This window comes from Otolemur garnettii, unplaced genomic scaffold, assembly GCF_000181295.1.
Source record: "Otolemur garnettii isolate 467f Iridium unplaced genomic scaffold, OtoGar3 scaffold00008, whole genome shotgun sequence".
NCBI lineage: Eukaryota > Metazoa > Chordata > Mammalia > Primates > Galagidae > Otolemur > Otolemur garnettii.
The window spans coordinates 29742213-29761626 of NW_003852403.1; the positions used below are offsets into that span (position 1 = coordinate 29742213).

The 19414-nt window shown below is 36.8% G+C and overlaps 1 protein-coding gene across 16 annotated transcripts in view; it reads left to right on the forward strand.

The window, feature by feature from the left end:
• The window catches only part of PCDH15 (protocadherin related 15), a 691874-nt gene that overhangs the window by 508329 nt on the left and 164131 nt on the right, over positions 1-19414 (forward strand). For all 16 annotated transcript variants that reach the window (XM_003783651.1, XM_003783650.1, XM_023509543.1 and 13 more), the window contains one exon: positions 9805-9921. In XM_003783651.1, the coding sequence (XP_003783699.1) occupies positions 9805-9921 (117 nt within the window). The remainder of the gene's footprint in view (positions 1-9804; positions 9922-19414) is intronic.

A 19414-nucleotide genomic window follows, 5' to 3' on the forward strand; every position in this document is an offset into this window, starting at 1 on the left:
GGGGATTCGAACCCGCCACCTTAGGTGTACATGGCTGGCGCCTTAGCCGGTTGAGCTATAGGTGCCGAGCCTAGATTTTCTTAGACAATAAAATATTAAAACACAGAAGGTTATTAAAGATTTCACCAGTATTTAATTAGCATGACTGTATTTCTCCTCTAGGTTAATGTTCTTGAGCATAGAATCTTCAGGATTGGATTTTTTTTTTTTTTTAGATAATTCTGTAGTCAAGGGAGACACAAGAATTATTCCACCTCCTTGTCTTTACACTTGAGTGAGGTTTGCCTGCTGGAACACACTGATGCCATTTTCTTCTCTGGATAACTGCTTCTCTCCTCCCTTGGAAAGGAGATCATAGCCCCTTTCCACCTTCAGATGCCCGAAAGCTGTCTGGGGACTTTTATAAGGATCTACACTCCTTCTTTCTGAGGGTCCACATGACTATATGCTGACTTTTTCCATTTTGTGTCTTTCTATCCTAAGACATCTATTTCAGGGAATATGAAACATATCTATTTTGAGCTCTGGACTACCTTCGGGTTCCTCAAGCTGCAGTTCTAATGAAATCAAAGCCAGCACTTTACCACCACTGCCATGATGGCGCATCAGTGACACATTACAAGCAGTCCGTGGGTTATAAAAGAGATAGCTTCTGTAGGTTTATTCTTAAGTTGAATTAATTTGCAGGTTGGAACAGATATATACTTATTAGGACCCATAATCGCCCCTATTATTAAATGCACGTCATGTATGGGTCAGATGCTTGTAACTTGGGGACTTACTGTAATAGCCAACGTTTGTAACTGTGTGTTATAGGTAAGAAGGATGTCTGTAACTTGGGGACTGCCCATAATACTTCTCAGGTAGGTGAGAACAACTATAAAAATCTTTTTGTGGGTGACACGTACTTTTTGGAACCTCTTTTTATCCTGAGACAATGATTTTCAGTTCTCAAGTAGCATAAGAAAGTTCAAAGGACATCACGAAATCATGGAGAGGGGAGGGGAGGGGTTCAATTTGTATTAAAATATCATTATGTTGCAAAACTATTATGACATTTAAAAATTTTAAAATTCTGTTTATAACAATATTCAGGGAATGAGATAATATGGGTAGTTATAAAGATGTCATGATAAGTAAGAAGATAAAAAAATTGAAGGAGACCTGATGGGACTGATATAACCAAATGTCTTCTGGACCAGATGAAACATTTAGGCCAGCTTGACCTGGTCTATTCTTGCCTACCTATATGCTTGATGACATTAAACTTAATACGTAAAAATAGAAAAATAGTTAATGTATTAATAGTTTTAAACAAAGGAGGGAAGAAAAGACTTTCAATTAAAGAATTTCCCCCATTTTCCTGTAATGAATGGTAGTATTCAAATGCTATGGCCTCTCTCAGGAGGATGTAATTGATAATGATAGTTATTTTTAACCACAGATTGACTCTAATTTGGCTGTTCTGAACTCAGTTTTTATTCATTTTCTTGGCATATTTTGACGGAAGAAGTTAAGTGGAATCGAGCTAGGAGTTTGGAATCTTCCTGTCTCTCTCACAAAGGGTGTTGACCCCCGGGCCACTCCATAAACTCTGTTCTATTTCTATTGACTTTATTTTCTTCATTCTCAAAAATATCATCTCAAAAAGTAAGATGTTCACTAAATGAGCCTTATTCTCTGCCTAGTACTTAAACCTTTTAAAATACTCTTCCTGGTAACCTACCACCTCTTTATTTTACTGTCTTCAACGTCAGCATCAGGGAAGAAAGAAGTTGGTCACTGATGGGCTCACTTTATCTTCATGTAAAAGAAAAGGATAGTCCAATTACTGTTGTTTCAGTTGCTTTATCTTATTTAGAGAAGTCAAACCATTGCATTGGTAGAGGCTTCCTATCCTGTGTCAAGGGAGCCAGCCTCCTCATAACCTGTGAGTGTCCCCAGTGCTCGGCGGTGATGAGGGAAGAAGAATGACGACAACAGAAAGAGGAGAGTTTAGAGAGTGGGCCTGTCGGTCCACACCCTTTGTGCAGAGATAGTGAAGACCCCGAACTCTGGATTTGCTCCTTTGTACTTTCTCTTGATCAGCCAATGAGTGTTTGCAGCAACAACATACATGTCCTTGCCATGTCCCGTGCTCTATTTCTCCATTACCCACCAGATTGCCCTTTAGCTATTTTTATTACTTTTACTTCTTAAGATACTTATCAATCACTAACAAGATTACATAAAACAAAGGAAAAGGGAACATGGGCTTTGGAGCTAGATACCACCCAGTTAATCCTCTGTGTTCCTGGAGGGCAGATTAGTTGACACCCCATTCATCTCAGGAGCTGGGAAGAAAAACCTGAAACTTCTTATCTCATACCCTAAGAACTAGTCTTTCTTGTTCAAGGAGTCAGCTGCATGTGCTGTCCAAAACTGGCTTCCTAACCCTTTCAGACCCCCAGCCAGACCCCTATGGACCTTTTTCCTGGGGTCCTTTCTGGCTCCAGCTAGGTCCTTGCAGGCCTTTTTCCTGAAGTCCTTTGATATTCATGCCAAGCTGCCTCATGAAGCCCCCAGTATAATATGTAATTTGTGAAGGCTTATGTCCTCTCCCATTATCCTGAATACCTGACCCTGCTCACAGAACTTTTCATACAATCATTTTAGTATTATATCAATCTATTTTCGTAACCCTAACTTCTCTAATGTTCACCCACAGTCCTGTACAGAGTTATGTCTTATTTATTGTACATTTAAAATAAAACTTAATACACATTTAATTCTAAAAATATTCAATACCACTTTTTATTCTTATTCAATTTGATATAAGCATAAGAAAAATTGCAGGAAACTTTCCTAAGTGCAAAATGACACATTCTTTCCTTTTTTTCTGATATCTCAGGGTGGGATTATTACAAAGCCAACTTTAAAACTCTATTACATACTATTGAGGCACACAGAAATATTATCCTTGTTTGCTTTAAAGAGGAGAATGGAGTGCAATTCTCATTTCTCCATAAATGTAGATCTTTCCCCACTCTTGCAAATTGCCTGTTATTGGTCTGTTGATTTGTAGTACTGGCAAGCTGTTTTGTTGATAACATAATTGCATGGTATTTGCTAAGGCATATTTGGGCCCAAAATAGTCACCACAGGGAAAGAATCTCCAAGAACTTTGAAAATGAGCGGAAACATAATTTCTTTCATAAGGAAAAAGAAAGAAAAGAAGTGTTTTAATGTCTAGTCCATCCAACGTATTGAAAATTGAAGTGAAAATGGGAAAATGCAAGTATTATTTGTAAGGAAAAATATTTTCACAGTATGAAAGAGTAGCAGTTTATCACAGGTACCTGCAAGGAGCTTTCTCAGAGTCAAGTTTCAAAGATTCCCTGATGAGTATACAAATAATGTATAGTTTTCTTGCAAAGTAAACAGTGATGAAACAAGATCTCTTTATTGTGTATCCTTATTGAAGGTCTAGAAGATTTGACTCTATGATGATTATGATTATAAATTAGCTGATATCAGAAATTTCTTGAAAATCAAAAACATGCTGAATGGCTTAAGAAGTGAGATCTATAGTAAAATCTGGCCTCATAAACTAAGTTGTACTATAAATCTGATCTTATAATCTGAGTTGTATGTACCAGCAAAGAAAAAAAAAAGGAAAGAAAAGGTGTGTTCTATAGCAAACTAAAAACTGAAAACCAATCACAACAGTTAGGTACATAAATGGATGTATGACACTGGCCAGCTTTAAAAGGAATGTGAAGGCTTGTTGAAGACTGATGACCTGAGTCATTTTGCTGGTGGTAATCTTGAACAGAATGGCTGCATAGGAGTAGAAGAGAGAAGAGACACATCTGTAAAGGAAGGAGACTGGGGTCACCTTTGGTTGTGTTTACCTGTCTCAAGAACATGCAGTGATGGGAGTAGGCAGGGAAGCTTGAAAGGATCAGAAAGGAAAGACCATCCTTCACCTTACAAGGGCTGAGGTTATTGTGAGATACAGTTGAGTCTGTAAAGATAGAGTTCTAGTTCTTCTTTCAGAAAGGTTTTTTCACCAGAAAGAAATGTTCCTACTCCATAAACTATAAAAAAGAAGATAGTTTTTTCTGTATGGAATCTCAATGCCCAATACCAAGGTGGTGTTCGCCAAGCCACGGACACCTGAGAAGCAGTACAGGCAGTCCTCAAGTTACAGACATTCGACTTACATACATTACAAGTTACAAACATTGGCTAAAAAAGTCCCCAAATTACAAGCATCTGACTGATATTATGACTCTCATTTAGGAATAGGGGCTATTCTAGGCCTTAGTAAGTAAATGTACCTGTTCCAATTTACATACACACATCTCAACTTAAGAATAAACCTATCTCTTTTATAACCCAGGGACTGCCTATAAAGTGTCACTGATGTGCCATCATGGTGGTATTGGTAAAGTCCTGGCTTTGATTTCATAAGAAGAACTGAGGCTTGAGGAACCAGGAGGTAGTCCAGGACTCAAAAAACAAGCAGGAACTCTGGATATTTCAGGATTTGCATTTTACTACCTTTCCCTGTCTGGTGGGAGAAGTTCAAATAAATTATCACTTCAGGGAACTAGTTAGTAAGTGTATGATCTAATAGATTTATCATTAATTTCTTGCCACTTGTTATCCCCATAAGGCTGTTTGGCTCAGAGAAAATACTTGTTATGAATTACAGCCCTCAAATATTACCGTGTGATCTATCCTGCACTGTCAGATTCTTACCTTATTTCTCTGATATATGCATCACTGAGTTTAAAGAATGTGAATACATTAGGAAAGGGAGGTCAAGATCCCTTCATCCTTTGCTATTCAGGAGTTTTAAAACTACAGTATATTTCCTCTAAACAAACAAACTAGAGGAAACAAGTAAAAGAGCATTTGACCATGATTAAAAAATAATATCTCTAAGCAGTCATGATTCCTATTTCCATGAGTCTCTCTCATGGTTCCATAAACATCTGCTGGTTTTTGAGAGTCCCCAGAAAGTTTCCCTTCCACACAGACTGTTAAGTTCTTTTAACCTTCATTGATTACCCTTCTTGTCAAGGCAAATGAAACCAGACTTGCTGTTGCCATAAGTCTCTAAAGTTGAACTGCTTTCTAGTGGAGGCAATGGATACTATTAAGCCCCAGCAATACCTGTTACTGTTACTGCTAACCACTGCCACCAACTAGGCTCTGTTGTCATGGCCAGGTCTTATCACTCCTGTGACTATTATCTCTACCCCGATAAAAGGGCTGCCATATGGTAGGGAGCATTCTTGATGTATTAGAATCTTCGACATGTTCTCTGCATGCTTTAATTCACTAAAGTCATACAATATTCCTAATATTAATAGTTTGTGCCTCCAATGTATCAGGTTATATTGCCTAGAGCACTCGTTTTTCCAGGTGGCAATTGTTATCCCATATACAAAAAAGAAATTCATAGACAAATAAATTCGGAAGACATTGGGTTATACAAAAGTAAACAGATTCCTGCACTCCAGCCCCCCGCCCATAAGAGGCTTTAACACGCTCGTAGACATGGTGAATGTTAGGAGAGAGAGCCTCATTCTCTACATTCCCCAAGAATATTCATTCATGGGGTTCTCTTTGTTTGTGAAGCCCTGAATAAGACTAATTTTTTCAAAAAGTTTTAGAAAACACTTTCTTAGATTTTAATGAAAATAACTATTTGTGGGGTTAAAAACTATAGGTAGTTGTTTTAAGTATGCAACAAATTGTACAACTCTCTATTTTTACTGAACAATATTTAGAAATACCTATGAAAATTTTCTGGAAAAAAGATTAACATTATGAAGCTCATCCATTTTCCAAGATGAAAGTATAGAGAGTATGGAAAATATTTTAAAAATGCAAAACTGCTTTTGGAAAGAGTTATTTTCAAAGTTGTCCATGGATTGTTTTGAATCGACTATCCTAGTCAAGTTATCATATGTAAAATCTTCTCATGATTTTTTCACTTTCCCTTCTCCTTGCTTCTAGATAGCAGAGTTATGTGTTTAAGATCTGACATAAAGATTAGACTCAAATCATATATTTATCCTTTGTTAGTTGGATTGCCACAGGCAACTTAGTGTTTTTAAGGTTTCTTATATTTAAAATAAGTATAACAGCTGACACGTATTTCAGGCACTTTGAGGTGGTGTGTTTAATGTTTTTAACCTAATGTCTGACGTGTAGTAAAAATAAGCCACATGAACACACATACATAACTAATAGTCCCTTTTGAGAAAATCTGCAATAGAGTGATAGCATTAGGTAGAATCTGCTTAAAGATTATGCTCAGAAGAGGTACATATTCTCCCAATTGACCATAGTGATACAGTGTCACAGCCAGGAAAAAATATAAAAAGTTACTTCTTTCTCCCAGGTCATCATTCCAACACAGGGAAACCATGTGTGGAATGGAATTCTGTCTTAAATCAGCATGTTCGTCGGCATTGCAAAGTTGCTGTCCTCTAATTTTGCCATCTGCTTTGGAGGACTATTTAGCATGTGAGGGTACAGGAGTGATCAGGTCAGTTGCTCAGGTAACTGGCACACACCCCATGCTGAATTCAGTTAAATTCCTTGTTATACACTCTTATCATATCCTTATACTTCATTTTTCATAGTAATCATACCTGAAACCAGTTAGTCCTCTCTACTTATCTTCTAAAAAGAACCTGCTCTAGGCAGAGGAGTTTTTTATTTGTGATGCCAAAGAATCACCATTTTATCATCTTCTCTATGTTTTTGTGGAGCTTCACCTTGCCATGAATCTTCAAACTTACCAGAACAGTCGTCCTATCTTATGTGGCTTGCTCATTAAAAAGATTTCTTGGTGGTGCCTGTGGCTCAAAGGGGTGGGGCGCTGGCCTCATATGCTGGAGGTGGCAGGTTCAAACCCAGCCCTGGCCAAAAACTGCAAAAAAAGAAAAAAAAATAGATTTCTTAAATCTAGTTTGTAGTCTGCCAAAGTAGGAATGGTTTTTGTCATTGCTTGGGAATTTAATTTAGAAAATAAATAAGTACTACCCGTATTTTCTACCTGCCATCTCCCTATACCTTCAAGTACAATTGTATTTGCTGATACAAGGAAACAAATTGCAACCTTTGCTAGTTTATTTTTTTTTTCCTTTTTAAAAAGAAAACTATGGTGTTCTAGATGAAAACCATGATCACATTCTTTTGAAACATGAAAACTGATTTTTGTTCAGACCAACAAAAATTAGAACCACAGGAAGTAAACTAGTATGGGTTTTAATAATAAAATTGTTACCTAGAGGGCTGAAGTGGCAAAGTTTCTTTTTGTCAATACTGCCCTCTAGTGGAATAATAGACAATAAAGAAGGGCATAGTTTTGGAGAGCTGAGTTTATCCTTAATTTATCGCAGAAGAGAACATTTGTACAGAAGCAGATTTATGTACATTTTTTCAGATGTCCCTGAAGCATAAATATAATTACCTATTGATTATCCATGTTGGCATTGCATTTCAATAAATTTTCTTCCCCTGAACTAATGCATTGTGGGAGAACTGTATGCAACTGGCTGCACATTTTAGCCACAAAAGAAGATTGCAACCCCAAAATATGTACAACTTGTCATAGAAAAGAAATACTGCTATAATAACAGTATTAATTCATTCTTCATCCTGTCAATAGAAATAAAAAGGGAGGACAACCAATCTTTTCATAGTCTTCAGTTATTTACAGCTTTAAGTTTATGTCTAATCAGTTTTGAGGAAAGATTATAAAAATGTCTAGTGTGCATTCAGTTAGAAGGTGAATCTAGGGAATACTTCCTCAGGAAAAAAAAAAAGACCACTCTATTCAACACCATAAGCAGATGTGTTAGCATTATTAGAAAGCACATATTTTTCTTTCTTTCTGGAGGATCAAATTATCCAGAAGTTACCTTGTGACATGAAAGTATTAAATTTCTCCTTGGGAGACAAGAGATGAAAATTCATAGGGACAGACTGAACTCATTGAACTCTGGACAGTTTGGGGTACAAGAGAATTTCTACTCATTTAGTTACAAGATCCACTCACTAAGTTAACTGGCACTCTTGAACTGAGCATGAGGGAGTGCTCATGAAAGGTTTTATATATTTACCCCTTCCTAGAACCTCAAGATGAGTACACAGCCCTCATTACAGAAGACTGGTGCTTCTGAGGTTCATTTGCTTGTTCAGATTCTAAAGTTCATAATTTATAAAGGAAACCGTTTTCATAGAAAGGTCATGAATATGGTATGTCAAAACAGGGGCAGTGATATCTTTTGTTTTTCAGTTTTGCTTACAGTTCAAACCTATTTCTATTTAGAATGTGCAGGTTTATTCATATTCACTACTCAGCAGTGAACTCAACTGTGAATATAAGAGGAAGCGCCGCTTGATTGTAAGAGATAATTATCCTGACCTCTTTACAAAAAACAGAGGTTTACAATAGTTAATGTGTGTGTTCCTAACTTCATTGTACTGGAAAATTGTGGTGTCTGAACAAATGTCAAAGATTATGTAGGATATCTTTTTGCTTTTGTTTTTAATGGCAAATGAGAAAGATAATTAACAAATTTAGCTTTGGGTCAAAATATGTTTGACTCAAAGTACCCCAAACACTGCAGTGTGTAATAATTATTTTTGTTCAAATCAGCCAGGCTAATAAACATTATTAATCATGAAAAAATAATATGCATTTGGTTCAGAAAAAGATAACCTTGTTTTCAAGGGACTGGATTTATTCTTGTGGCTCTGCCAAATAGGTAGGTTAATTTAGACCAACTCACTGACCTATGTGTGAGTCAGTATCTTTTCCTGACTGTTATGTATGTATGTTATGTATGTTATGTTATGTATGTTATGTATGTATGTATGTATGTTATGTATGTATGTTATGTATGTTATGTATGTATGTTATGTATGTTATGTTATGTATGTTATGTAATGGCTGTTAACGGACTCGATGAGAGGGACATCTTTTACTTGAGTCGCCACAATATCCTTCTTCCCTGGCACTGGGTCATAGAAATAGAAGGCATTTGAGAAATGGTATTTATTTAATGAGTGACACTACATGAGTAACAATGCACACATATCACCAAATTGTGAAAATAAAAAGAGGAAAATACAGGTTGCTTTGAAAATTCCTAAGTAAACCCACTGCTTTCTCTCTATGAGTACATCTACTGTGAAGTACCATTATTGCGAGCTACAGGGAAAACATCCTTTATCATTTCACATTGGTAACAGAGTGTAAGATAGTATCAAAGGATGGTTCACAGTTTGCATTTAAAACGATCTAATAATGCTATTATGTGAAGTACAAAAAGTAATTTGTAGTTGTTATGCAAGTACATAAAGAACTCTTTTAAAAAGCAATAACAATGAAACAAATTTAAAAAAAAAACCCAGCATCTCTTATTTCTTCCTCACAGAACGGCACTTTAAAAGAAATTTGTTCTTGTGTTCGAAGATTAAAATTTTACATCATCCCATTAGGTGTACCTTAGAGAAAACTTCCAGGGTTACTTCAGTCTGTAAAAAGTTTATTTCTGGGGGGACAGACTGTTTCTTCCCGTGAAATGGACTGCCGTGGAGATCACGCACATTAATATTGTATAGGAACTCTGGCGATTTCCTCTGGGGCGCCCGTCTGAAGTGAGAGTAATGGAATTGAGAGCTGACAGTGGCAAATGGGCTGTGAGATGTGAAGACTGGGAGTCTGTCTAGAGACTATGTCCCTAACCCAGTTTCCTGCTGAACCTCTAAATTCTTAATTGTGTTTTACAGGATATGAATGATTATCCTCCTGTTTTCAGTAAACGACTCTACAAGGGGATGGTGGCTCCAGACGCGGTCAAGGGTACCCCCATCACAACAGTTTACGCAGAAGACGCAGACCCTCCTGTAAGTAGAAAGCATGGTGAATACTCAACTGTCCTGAGAATAATCTCTTTTTTTGGCCCGGGGCTGGATTTGAACTTGTCACCACCTCATATGAGGCCGGCGCCCTACCCCTTTGAGCCACAGGCTGTGCCCCTGAGAATAATCTTTAACATGATTCCCAAAACAGCAGAGGAGCAGAGAGGGTCCCTGTGAGCTTCAATCACTTCACTCACACATTTTATGTACTCCTCACTCCACAACCAAAGGGACACCGCATAGTTCAAATGATCATTATTGATCTATCCTAATTACAATCCTAATAGACTTTTTGTTTTACTGGCATTCAAAGTTAGTTTTTTGCCAATTTACCCATCAATGATAGACACATGTGGAAAGAATTATCTACATTTGGTATCACTATCATTTGGATTCTTTATTTAGAATAACTAAACTGAGTAACTTAATAACTGTAACTTAGCTGAGTCTGGATGTTTTAAACTTACGTATTTTCCATTTTATTCATACATGACTATTTTATTAGCCAAATCCAAGTTAACATATGACATAAAACTTACATGGAATATGTTTATTTTTAATAAACTAAAATATTAACATTGCTTTTAGAACATATTTAATAGATTCTTTTACCTTCGATACCTTTATCTCTTTTAACATATTCCAAATTATCTTTCAAGGCAGAGGATTTTCAATTGAAAAGTTATTCTAGCAAAAGTGATGTAAATTTTCCATATCTTAATGTATTAAATTGTATGTAGGTATAATAGTACCTATATAAAAATGTTTTCTATAAATACCTTGAGTGTTTTATAAACATTAATTACTTCTTCTCTTAAGAGCTGAATGATGAACATTTAAATTTTTGCTTTGCGTGGGTGCCCTGCAAGTTGGTGTCTGATAGATTCTAGAAAAGGAATAGTAGAAATATTAAATGAACCATTTTTGAAGCGTAAGGAAGTAGGAAACAACCACTGCCACCACCACAAAAACTCTGAATCTGATAAGTGATTGAAAAGGTCTCTTTTAGGCCAGGGGTGATGATGGCTCACACCTTAATCCCAGCACTCTGGAAGGCGGGGCAGGTGGATTGCCTGAGCTCAGGAGTTCTAGAGCAGCCTGAGCAAAAGCGAGACCCGGTCTCTAAAAATAGTCAGGTGTGTGACAGGTGCCTATAGTCCCATTGACTTGGGAGGCTGAGGCAAGAGGATCACGTGAGCCCAAGTGGGGTTTGAGGTTGCTGTGAGTTGTGCCACCAACACACTCTACCAAGGGGGACAAAGTGGGACTCTATCTCAAAAAAAAAAAAAAACAGTTCTCTTTTCTATTACTCTGCTCGTATAAGTAGCATTTCTGTTAATGTTATTTACTTAATAAAATGTAATGCTAGTCAAAATAGTTTTAGTTTCCAATGTGACAAGGCTTTATACTGTTTATTATGACTGTAAGGTCTTAAAAAATAGCAATGTTAATGTGAAAGCAATGACCTTTACATCAGAAGCTCCTTTTCATAAGTGTGTTAAAAAGTCTTTGAAACTGATTTATTGCATCTTGGGAAATATGATAGGCAAAATTCCATTTCCTTGAACATAACAATAGACGAGGTGAATGTTAAATTTTCAATTTGTCTGTTCTATAAGTAAATTGTCACAGGTACAAAATACTTTGAACGTAAGAATATGTATTCAATTTCATACAACAGATAGGTTTTGAACACCAACTGTATACTGGTCAATGTGCTAACTAGTTTTTGCTTTCAAACTGACAATCTTTTAAAAAAGACAGAACTGCAAATAGAAATCACAGCACCCTGTATTAAATGCATGTAAACAGACAGTGTTTGACTATACATTTCAACGAAATTTTTATTAGGACAGAATTGAAGGGAGTATTAAGTTTAATGGCCTTAATGATGGCAGACTAAAAGTACCACACTGTTCACCTCCACGGGATAGACTCACAGTCTTCATATGGACCACCAAATCCTTACTTCTCCTTTGGACCTGTGACCGTGGTGCCTGGCTTGCCATTCAGAGCACATCTCCCAGTGTGAGAGAAGTTGTCTTGGTCTATTGTCTGTTCTATACGAAAGATAAATTACTTACCTGAGGTATTTATCTAGAGAGAAGACCTTTTGTTTTTACAATCTGAAGCTCTTTTGCAGGAACTTCCAAGGCTTACATTTCACATTTATTTGGAAGAAGCTTTTAGTTTTGCGTTCCCAATGGTAATTTTTAACATGCAATATTTGATTCTGGCTTTTCAAGGGATGAAAGGTGGATGCCAGTCATGCAGTTGAAATACGGAGCATGCTTATTTCAGTTACTGAGTTTGTATTTACCAGTCTCAGTTTTGATCCTTGAAACTCTAACAATCTGTTGGATTAGTAATTGTTCAGAATTGAGCTTTTGAGTCATTACGGCAAATTGGGTCCCTTAAATAAACATAGTTGCAATTTGGTTGTCCCCACACCAACCAGAAATAAAAAGTCAAGTGCATGAGAATTTTCAAAAGATAACACTGTATCATCTAATTTTTAAAATTTTATGATTGATTTTTACTCTTATCATCTTATTTTGCTGTCTTAGAGACAGAAAAAGTATTTTTTTTTTGATGGGTTACTAAATATTTTCTACCTTGTTGCATTATAGATGTTTATTAATAGAATAAAATAGTTTCAATGTCATATTCTCAGAGTTCCTGTGTCAAGTCCACCACACAGGGCTATAAATACTGTTACCACTTTGTATTTCTTTAATGGTTTCTCTTCCAAATTATCATGTAAGTTTCTTTTTTCTTAAAAAAATGAAACAAAGTTTACTGAGGAGGAGAAAGATAGGCTTAGAGAACTAGATATAGCTTTACAGAGCAAGATAGATACGTTCAGCATAGGCAGCTAAATGCCATCACATTCAACTGTGCCACAGCCAACAGGCGAAGAGGCCTGGAGTTAAGATTCTTGATGTCAGCGATCAAAACTTTATTCCATTTTGTTTTCCCACGTATAAGTCCAAGCTTGGTTCTCAATAGTCTCCTAATACACATTTGTTGAATAATTAAAGCTGTAGGTAAATAAATGGTTATTTCTATGTTCTTCTATATTAACAAAACATGCCAAATCCTTAGAAATTTAGTTTTATGCGAATCTGGAAAATTTTCTTAATATCTCTAAGAGTTTTTGGAAATTTTAAGTCTATGGGAATGAAGTAGGTGATGCATATATAAAGGCTTAGCACAGCTTCCGCACCCACAATATTAGATAGTATTATCATACATTAATAATTTGCATTTTTAGAGGCTGAGTGCATTTTTTTTTAATCCATCTTGTTTCTTTTGAATGAAGTGAGACTTACCTTTTTTTTTTTTTTTTTTTTTGAGACAGAGCCTCAAGCTGTCCCCCTGGGTAGAGTGCTGTGGCTTCACTGCTCACAGCAACCTCCTAACTCCTGGGCTCAAGCGAGTCTCCTGCCTCAGCCTCCCAAGTAGCTGGGACCACAGGCGCCCGCCACAACACCCGGCTATTTTTTGGTTGCAGCCATTATTGTTGTTTGGCGGGCCCGGGCTGGATTCGAGCCCGCCACCTTAGGTATATGTGGCTGGTGCCTTAGCTGCTTGAGCCACAGGCGCCGAGCCGAGACTTACCCATTTTAAACTGTAAAATGACAGCAGCAAAACTCTTTGAAGCATCAGAAACTGGGTAGGGTCTGAAAGCCAGAGAGCGCATTGTTGCTGAATATAAATCAAGAATTATAAAACACATGTGCAAAACTAAAGTGCTCAGGGAGAACAGAAAGCTTCCGAGATATATCCACCCCCACTGGATGACACCTGGTAAGGCTTGTTTTTTCTGCCTGGCATTTGTGACGGCATCGGTACTCTATAGTTCGTATGAGATCCAAGTAGTGAAGGACTGATCATTTTAGAAATTAAGGTTGCTAACCTTTAATTTTTGCTAATTAGAGACTTTTCATTCCAAAAGTTTGCAACACAAAACTGCAAGTGTGGTTTCCATTAGCATAGTTTTATTCTTTGTGGACAGGCATAAATGCCTGATAGAATGGTGTCTTTTGTGATCATATAGAGGCGGAATAATTAAGATAAATAAACAGAATTCACATTTCCTTATTTCCAAGAAGTGGAGTATGGGAAACCCATGAAAGCCAAAATTCTCCACACCGTACCGTTCTTCCCCTATAATACATTTGGGGAATTTATCAGATTCGTGTTGAAAGTGAGGCGGTAATTGAGAGATGTTTGATATTATCAGTTTTGACAGACTTCTTTTTTTGCACATATAGATTATAGAACCGAATAGGCATTGAAGACTCTTTTTTCCAGGTTTTGCTGTTGATTTATGAAATAAGTATACTCCACAAAAAATATTTTGCCAATTCTCAATGATAATTCGCTTTTAAATTGGCTTCTAAATATTGTGGGCATTCTCACTGTACTTTTGTCAGAAAGTATATTTGTAAAAAGAAAATAATTACAAGTGTGAAGTAATTTCTTTCTCTCTTGTGAGAGCTTTATTAGCCTTCAGAGGTACCTGAAGAATTATTCGCAAAGTGTTTTATAGGTGGCTTTGACACTCATCTCAGTCATTCAAAGGAACTTTTGTTGATCTAGAGGATAAAAAAGGTGGCCAGTCTTCTTTTCTACGATGCATGTGTTGCGTTTTATTAAAACATCACAATATCACCCAACATAGCAAGTAGTTATGGCCCTCTGCTCACAATGCTTAACCCTCCAAATAATCATTCTGTTGCAATCTATTAGCAGAGGGTATAATAGTAGCACAAAAGCCACAATCCTATTTATTCATAATTTAATGCCTGCTTGCTTTGTGCAATAGTTAAAACTCATGGCCAGGAATATTATATGTTTTTATTTTTATGTGCACATAATATAGCTGCTCTTCTGTATTGTTTTCAATTGATATCTCTCCTAATCTATTTTTCATCACTCACCACATACTGACTGTGTTTTTATGCCGTATTGATTGAGGTTATTGCTAGAAATGTAGTTGAAACTCTTATTTCAATGATTAGCAGCTACAAACTATAATTGTTGACCCTAGAGCAGGAGGGAGGAATATACACAGCTCAGCGGTTTTTGTTTTTTTTGTTGTTTTTTTTCCTTCACATCAAAGCTGTTAGGGAAATAATCAAGAATTCTTTTCACTGTGAATGTCAGTTGGTGAGAAGTTAGATGCTATAGTCCCAGCCTGAGTCCCTTTGGTCTCAAATACTTAATTAGAAAGAAAGTCTGCCGTCCAACAGTTGGGGCTTGATCTTTAAAATGACAATGGTTTATAATTAGATTTGAAAGCATAAATAGATACACAAGGGGAGGTTTTAGGAGAAAGTTTACGTGTAAGTTATTAACATCTAAGAAGTCTTATCTAAGCATAAAATAATCCCTATCATTTATTTCCTTTTCGTGACATAGTTAAGAACAATCACAGGATTAATATGACTTGAAATAAATGTTAGAATTAGCTATTTAGATTAAATGATGGTCTTTGAATTGAAAGATTGCCATATTTGCCAGAGTTAAAGGGGCATTTTTCTTTTATTATAAATTAAAATGTGCTTAAAGTTTGTTTTTTTTCAACCTTTACAAAAGTATTACGCCATACCCCATAATATATCAACAATTTATATCTGTTTGGGAGGGGTGGTTCCAACGTACTTAAATAAGACGGGTTACTAGGAGAACTGGGTGAAATATACTAATAGGCTTTCTCTGAGGCTTGCTCGTATGCCTCTAAATAAGAGCTTAAATGATATATGCTTTATTCTGAATTCCTTGCCAGAGAAATGTAAACAGGACTTCTGAAACGGTGTCTTGGTTTGTCACGACCTGGATTCTTGGCCTTCACACCCTGTAAGCTAAGCCCCTTGTAACTCTTAGTTTTGTGTTATTCACTTCTACTTGTTTCCTATTCTTAAATGGTTGCTGTTTTTAGGCAGTTCACTGATCATCAAGCACAGGCCTAGTACAACCGAGATACCCCATAGTACTTACTGAATAAATAAATCAGTATGTAAACATTTATTATGAATTCAACAAATATAAGCTTTCGGTAAGGCAGAGGTGAAATCTGATGGAGTCTGAGCCTGCTCTGGACAAGAGTTTACCTTTGTAAAATGTAAGAGATTCATTTAAATGAAGATAGAAGAAATTGCAGGGAAAAGTTATCCAAAAGTTGCAGAGTCAAAAACTTTCTTCGTATATTCATGAATGTATGTAGCATGTTTTAAACTATAACTAGTTCAATAAATGTTAACTATTTTTAAACGTACGTTGCGGCTGTCTTTAGAAGCTTTTTTGTAGACATGAAACGTGGCAGGTGTGGTTTATGACACATGGTTCATTAGATTAAAAAATAGAAGGTTACTAAAGACTTATAAATAGGGAAGTAACAAAATTAACTCTACATATTAGAATAAAAGTTTGCCTATAATATGCAGTCTTCATTGGATGAGATAATAAATAAAGCCTGGAGACAAGTAAGCAGTCATTGCCTTCCTTTAAGTATGAAAGCAGCAAGATTGACAATGGAAATGAAGACAATGCCTTCTAAGGCATTCAGATGGAAGGATGGGTCAGGAGGTTCAAGGTCGTAAACAAAATAAAGACACAGACACCTCAAAAGTGAACCCGGAGTTTCTAGCTGAAGTGATAAAGGTAATCATAATAATAATTGGTAGAAAATAATGTAGAATGAAGGAAAAGCTACTATGCTTTAGGGAGGCAATAATGAGATCGATTTTAGTATAAATTAAATTTGAAATGATTTCAAAACATCAATGTGCAACAACTATCTATGGAATGTTAGAAGTTGGCAACTCCCGTCCACCTGCTACGTGGAGCATGAAGGTGAGAGGACTGAGTCAGATCGGAGCCAGTGGAGGGAGGGCTACATGAGACAGATCTCTCCAGGAACCACAGTGCCAGGCTGCCAGGAAGCTTGCTGTTGCCCAGAGCTGTAAATTCATCAAACCAAAGGGTACATAGAACCTAACTCTGAAAGGAAGCTGGAGGCCGATGGCAGGTTGGGGACAAGCTCTACTTTCCACAGATCAACAATACCATGAGGAGAATCTGAGAAACATACTCGGTTGTCACATAAAGGATGATTTGATGGCATTTAAATGGCCAGAAATGGATCAGACAGGAAATACCAGATAAGAGCTCCAGAAAGAAATGTGAACACAGGAGTCACCTGACTAGACGCTATGAGAGTAAATACATTCTCTAAGAAAGAGAACATTAAGTAAAAGAAAAACTTGGAAATAGACCCCAAGGGGATTTAGGGGCTAGGTCAGGGACTGAAGAGTGGAAAGAGCTAGAGACCAAAATGACTGAGAGGGTGGAAGAGGAGTCTGTTAGCGACATGGCACAGAGGAAAAGAAAAATGCTCAAGGAAGAGAAGACCATGAGGGTGAAGGGCTCGGTGAGCGGGGCAAGGAGAATGCAATCTGAAGGACCGCAGTTCTGTGGATTAGAAACACAACCCAGGAAAACTGGCCTCTAGTGTGTCTGGTACTGCTTTTATTTTGCATGTGTCTGAGATATTTTGGGATATGACTTTTATTTATAGCCCACTTTTTTTGGTTTTGATCCTGTTTATTTTCACATTTTATTTGAACAACCACTTATATGTTTTCTCTACAAAATTTATGGCATCTTAATTATATTTTCTAGACATATTTATATAATAGCTACTTATACTTCTTTCCATATTTACGTCTATATGTCATTTTTGACATTCCTTTCATATTCTCACCCATCCATTTTTAAACTCTCCATTTTATTGTGCCTCCTCTTGGTTTATTCAAATATGTCTTTAATTTATTAAAGATACGTGCTTTGTGAGTTCTTACATTGGCTTATATATATATACCGTTTTCTTTTCCTTAAATAACTCAACAGGCTATCAGAATCTTAGGTCGAAACTTTCCCCCTTTAAAACATCTTTTTTTTCATATATCTTTTCATTATTTTCTGTTATTTTTTTCCTTTTTTTATTTTTTATTTTTTTATTAAATCATAGCTGTGTACATTAATACTATCATGGGGTACAGCGCACTGTTTCTGTATACAATTTGAAATACTTTTATCCAACTGGTTAACATAGCTTTCATGTCTTTTTCTTTCTTTTTTTTTTTTAATGTCTTTTTCTTAGTTATTGTGTTAAGACATTTATGTTCTGTACAGCGCCTGTGGCTCAGTGAGTAGGGCACAGGCCCCATATACCAAGGGTGGCGAGTTCAAACCTGACCCCGGCCAAACTACAATAAAACCAGGCGTTGTAGTGGATGCCTGTAGTCCCAGCTACTTGGGAGGCAGAGGCAGGAGAATCGCCTAAGCCCAGGAGTTGTAGGTTGCTGTGAGCTGTGACTCCACAGCACTCTACCAAGGGCAATAAGGTGAGACTCTGTCTCTAAAAAAAAAAAAGACATTTATATTCTGCATTTAGAGCGATTCACCTGCACCTTTATGGGATGAACCATAGGCGTGATCCCACCACTCATCCTCCCTCCACCCACCCTCCCCCATCCCCTCCTCTTTTTTAAATTGCAAGTTTTCACTAGTATATGTGTCTGTATTAATTGAGTCTGGTAGACCATCGCCCCTTATATGCAAACTTAAATATTTCCACAGCTCAAAAGGGCTTTAAGTGGCTTCACTTGCTCAGGAGCAAGACAGTCTGGTTTCAGCTCCAAAACCTCCCATTGACTAACTTTGTCATTCTCCTCTTCAGTTCTGGCATATGGAAGATGAGAGCAAAAATAGCACAACTGAAACTATATACCCCCCGAACAGCCCACTCCTGCTCCCCCTTTCTCTAGCCCCTGGCAACTGTCTCCTCATCTTTGAGCTTGACTATCTGCTCTCTGCTTCTCGAGTTTGACTATTTTAGGCATCTTATATAAATGGAGTCATGCTGGAATCCTGAAATATTTGTCCTGTAACTGGCTTATCGCACTCAGCGTAATGTCCTCAGAATTCATCCATGTTGTCACAAATGTCAATATTTCCTTCTTTTTTAAGGCTGAATGATATTCACTTGTGTGTACACATATGTATGATGTTCACTTGTGTGTACACATATGTATGATGTTCACTTGTGTGTACACATATGTATGATGTTCACTTGTGTGTACACATATGTATGATATTCACTTGTGTGTACACATATGTATGATGTTCACTTGTGTGTACACACATGTACGACATTATCTGTTCATCTATCAACGAATATTTAGGTTGTGTCACTTCTTAGGTATTGTGAATAACGCGACATTGTCCATGGGAATACAAATAATCCCTTCTGATATTGATTTCAAATCTTTTGAACGATTTCCTAAAAATGGAATAGCTGAATCATACGATAATTATATTTTTAATTGTTTGAGCAATCCTCGTGGTATTTTCTATGGTAGCAGCCCTGTTTGACATTCTCACAAACAATGTAGAAGTGTACCAATTC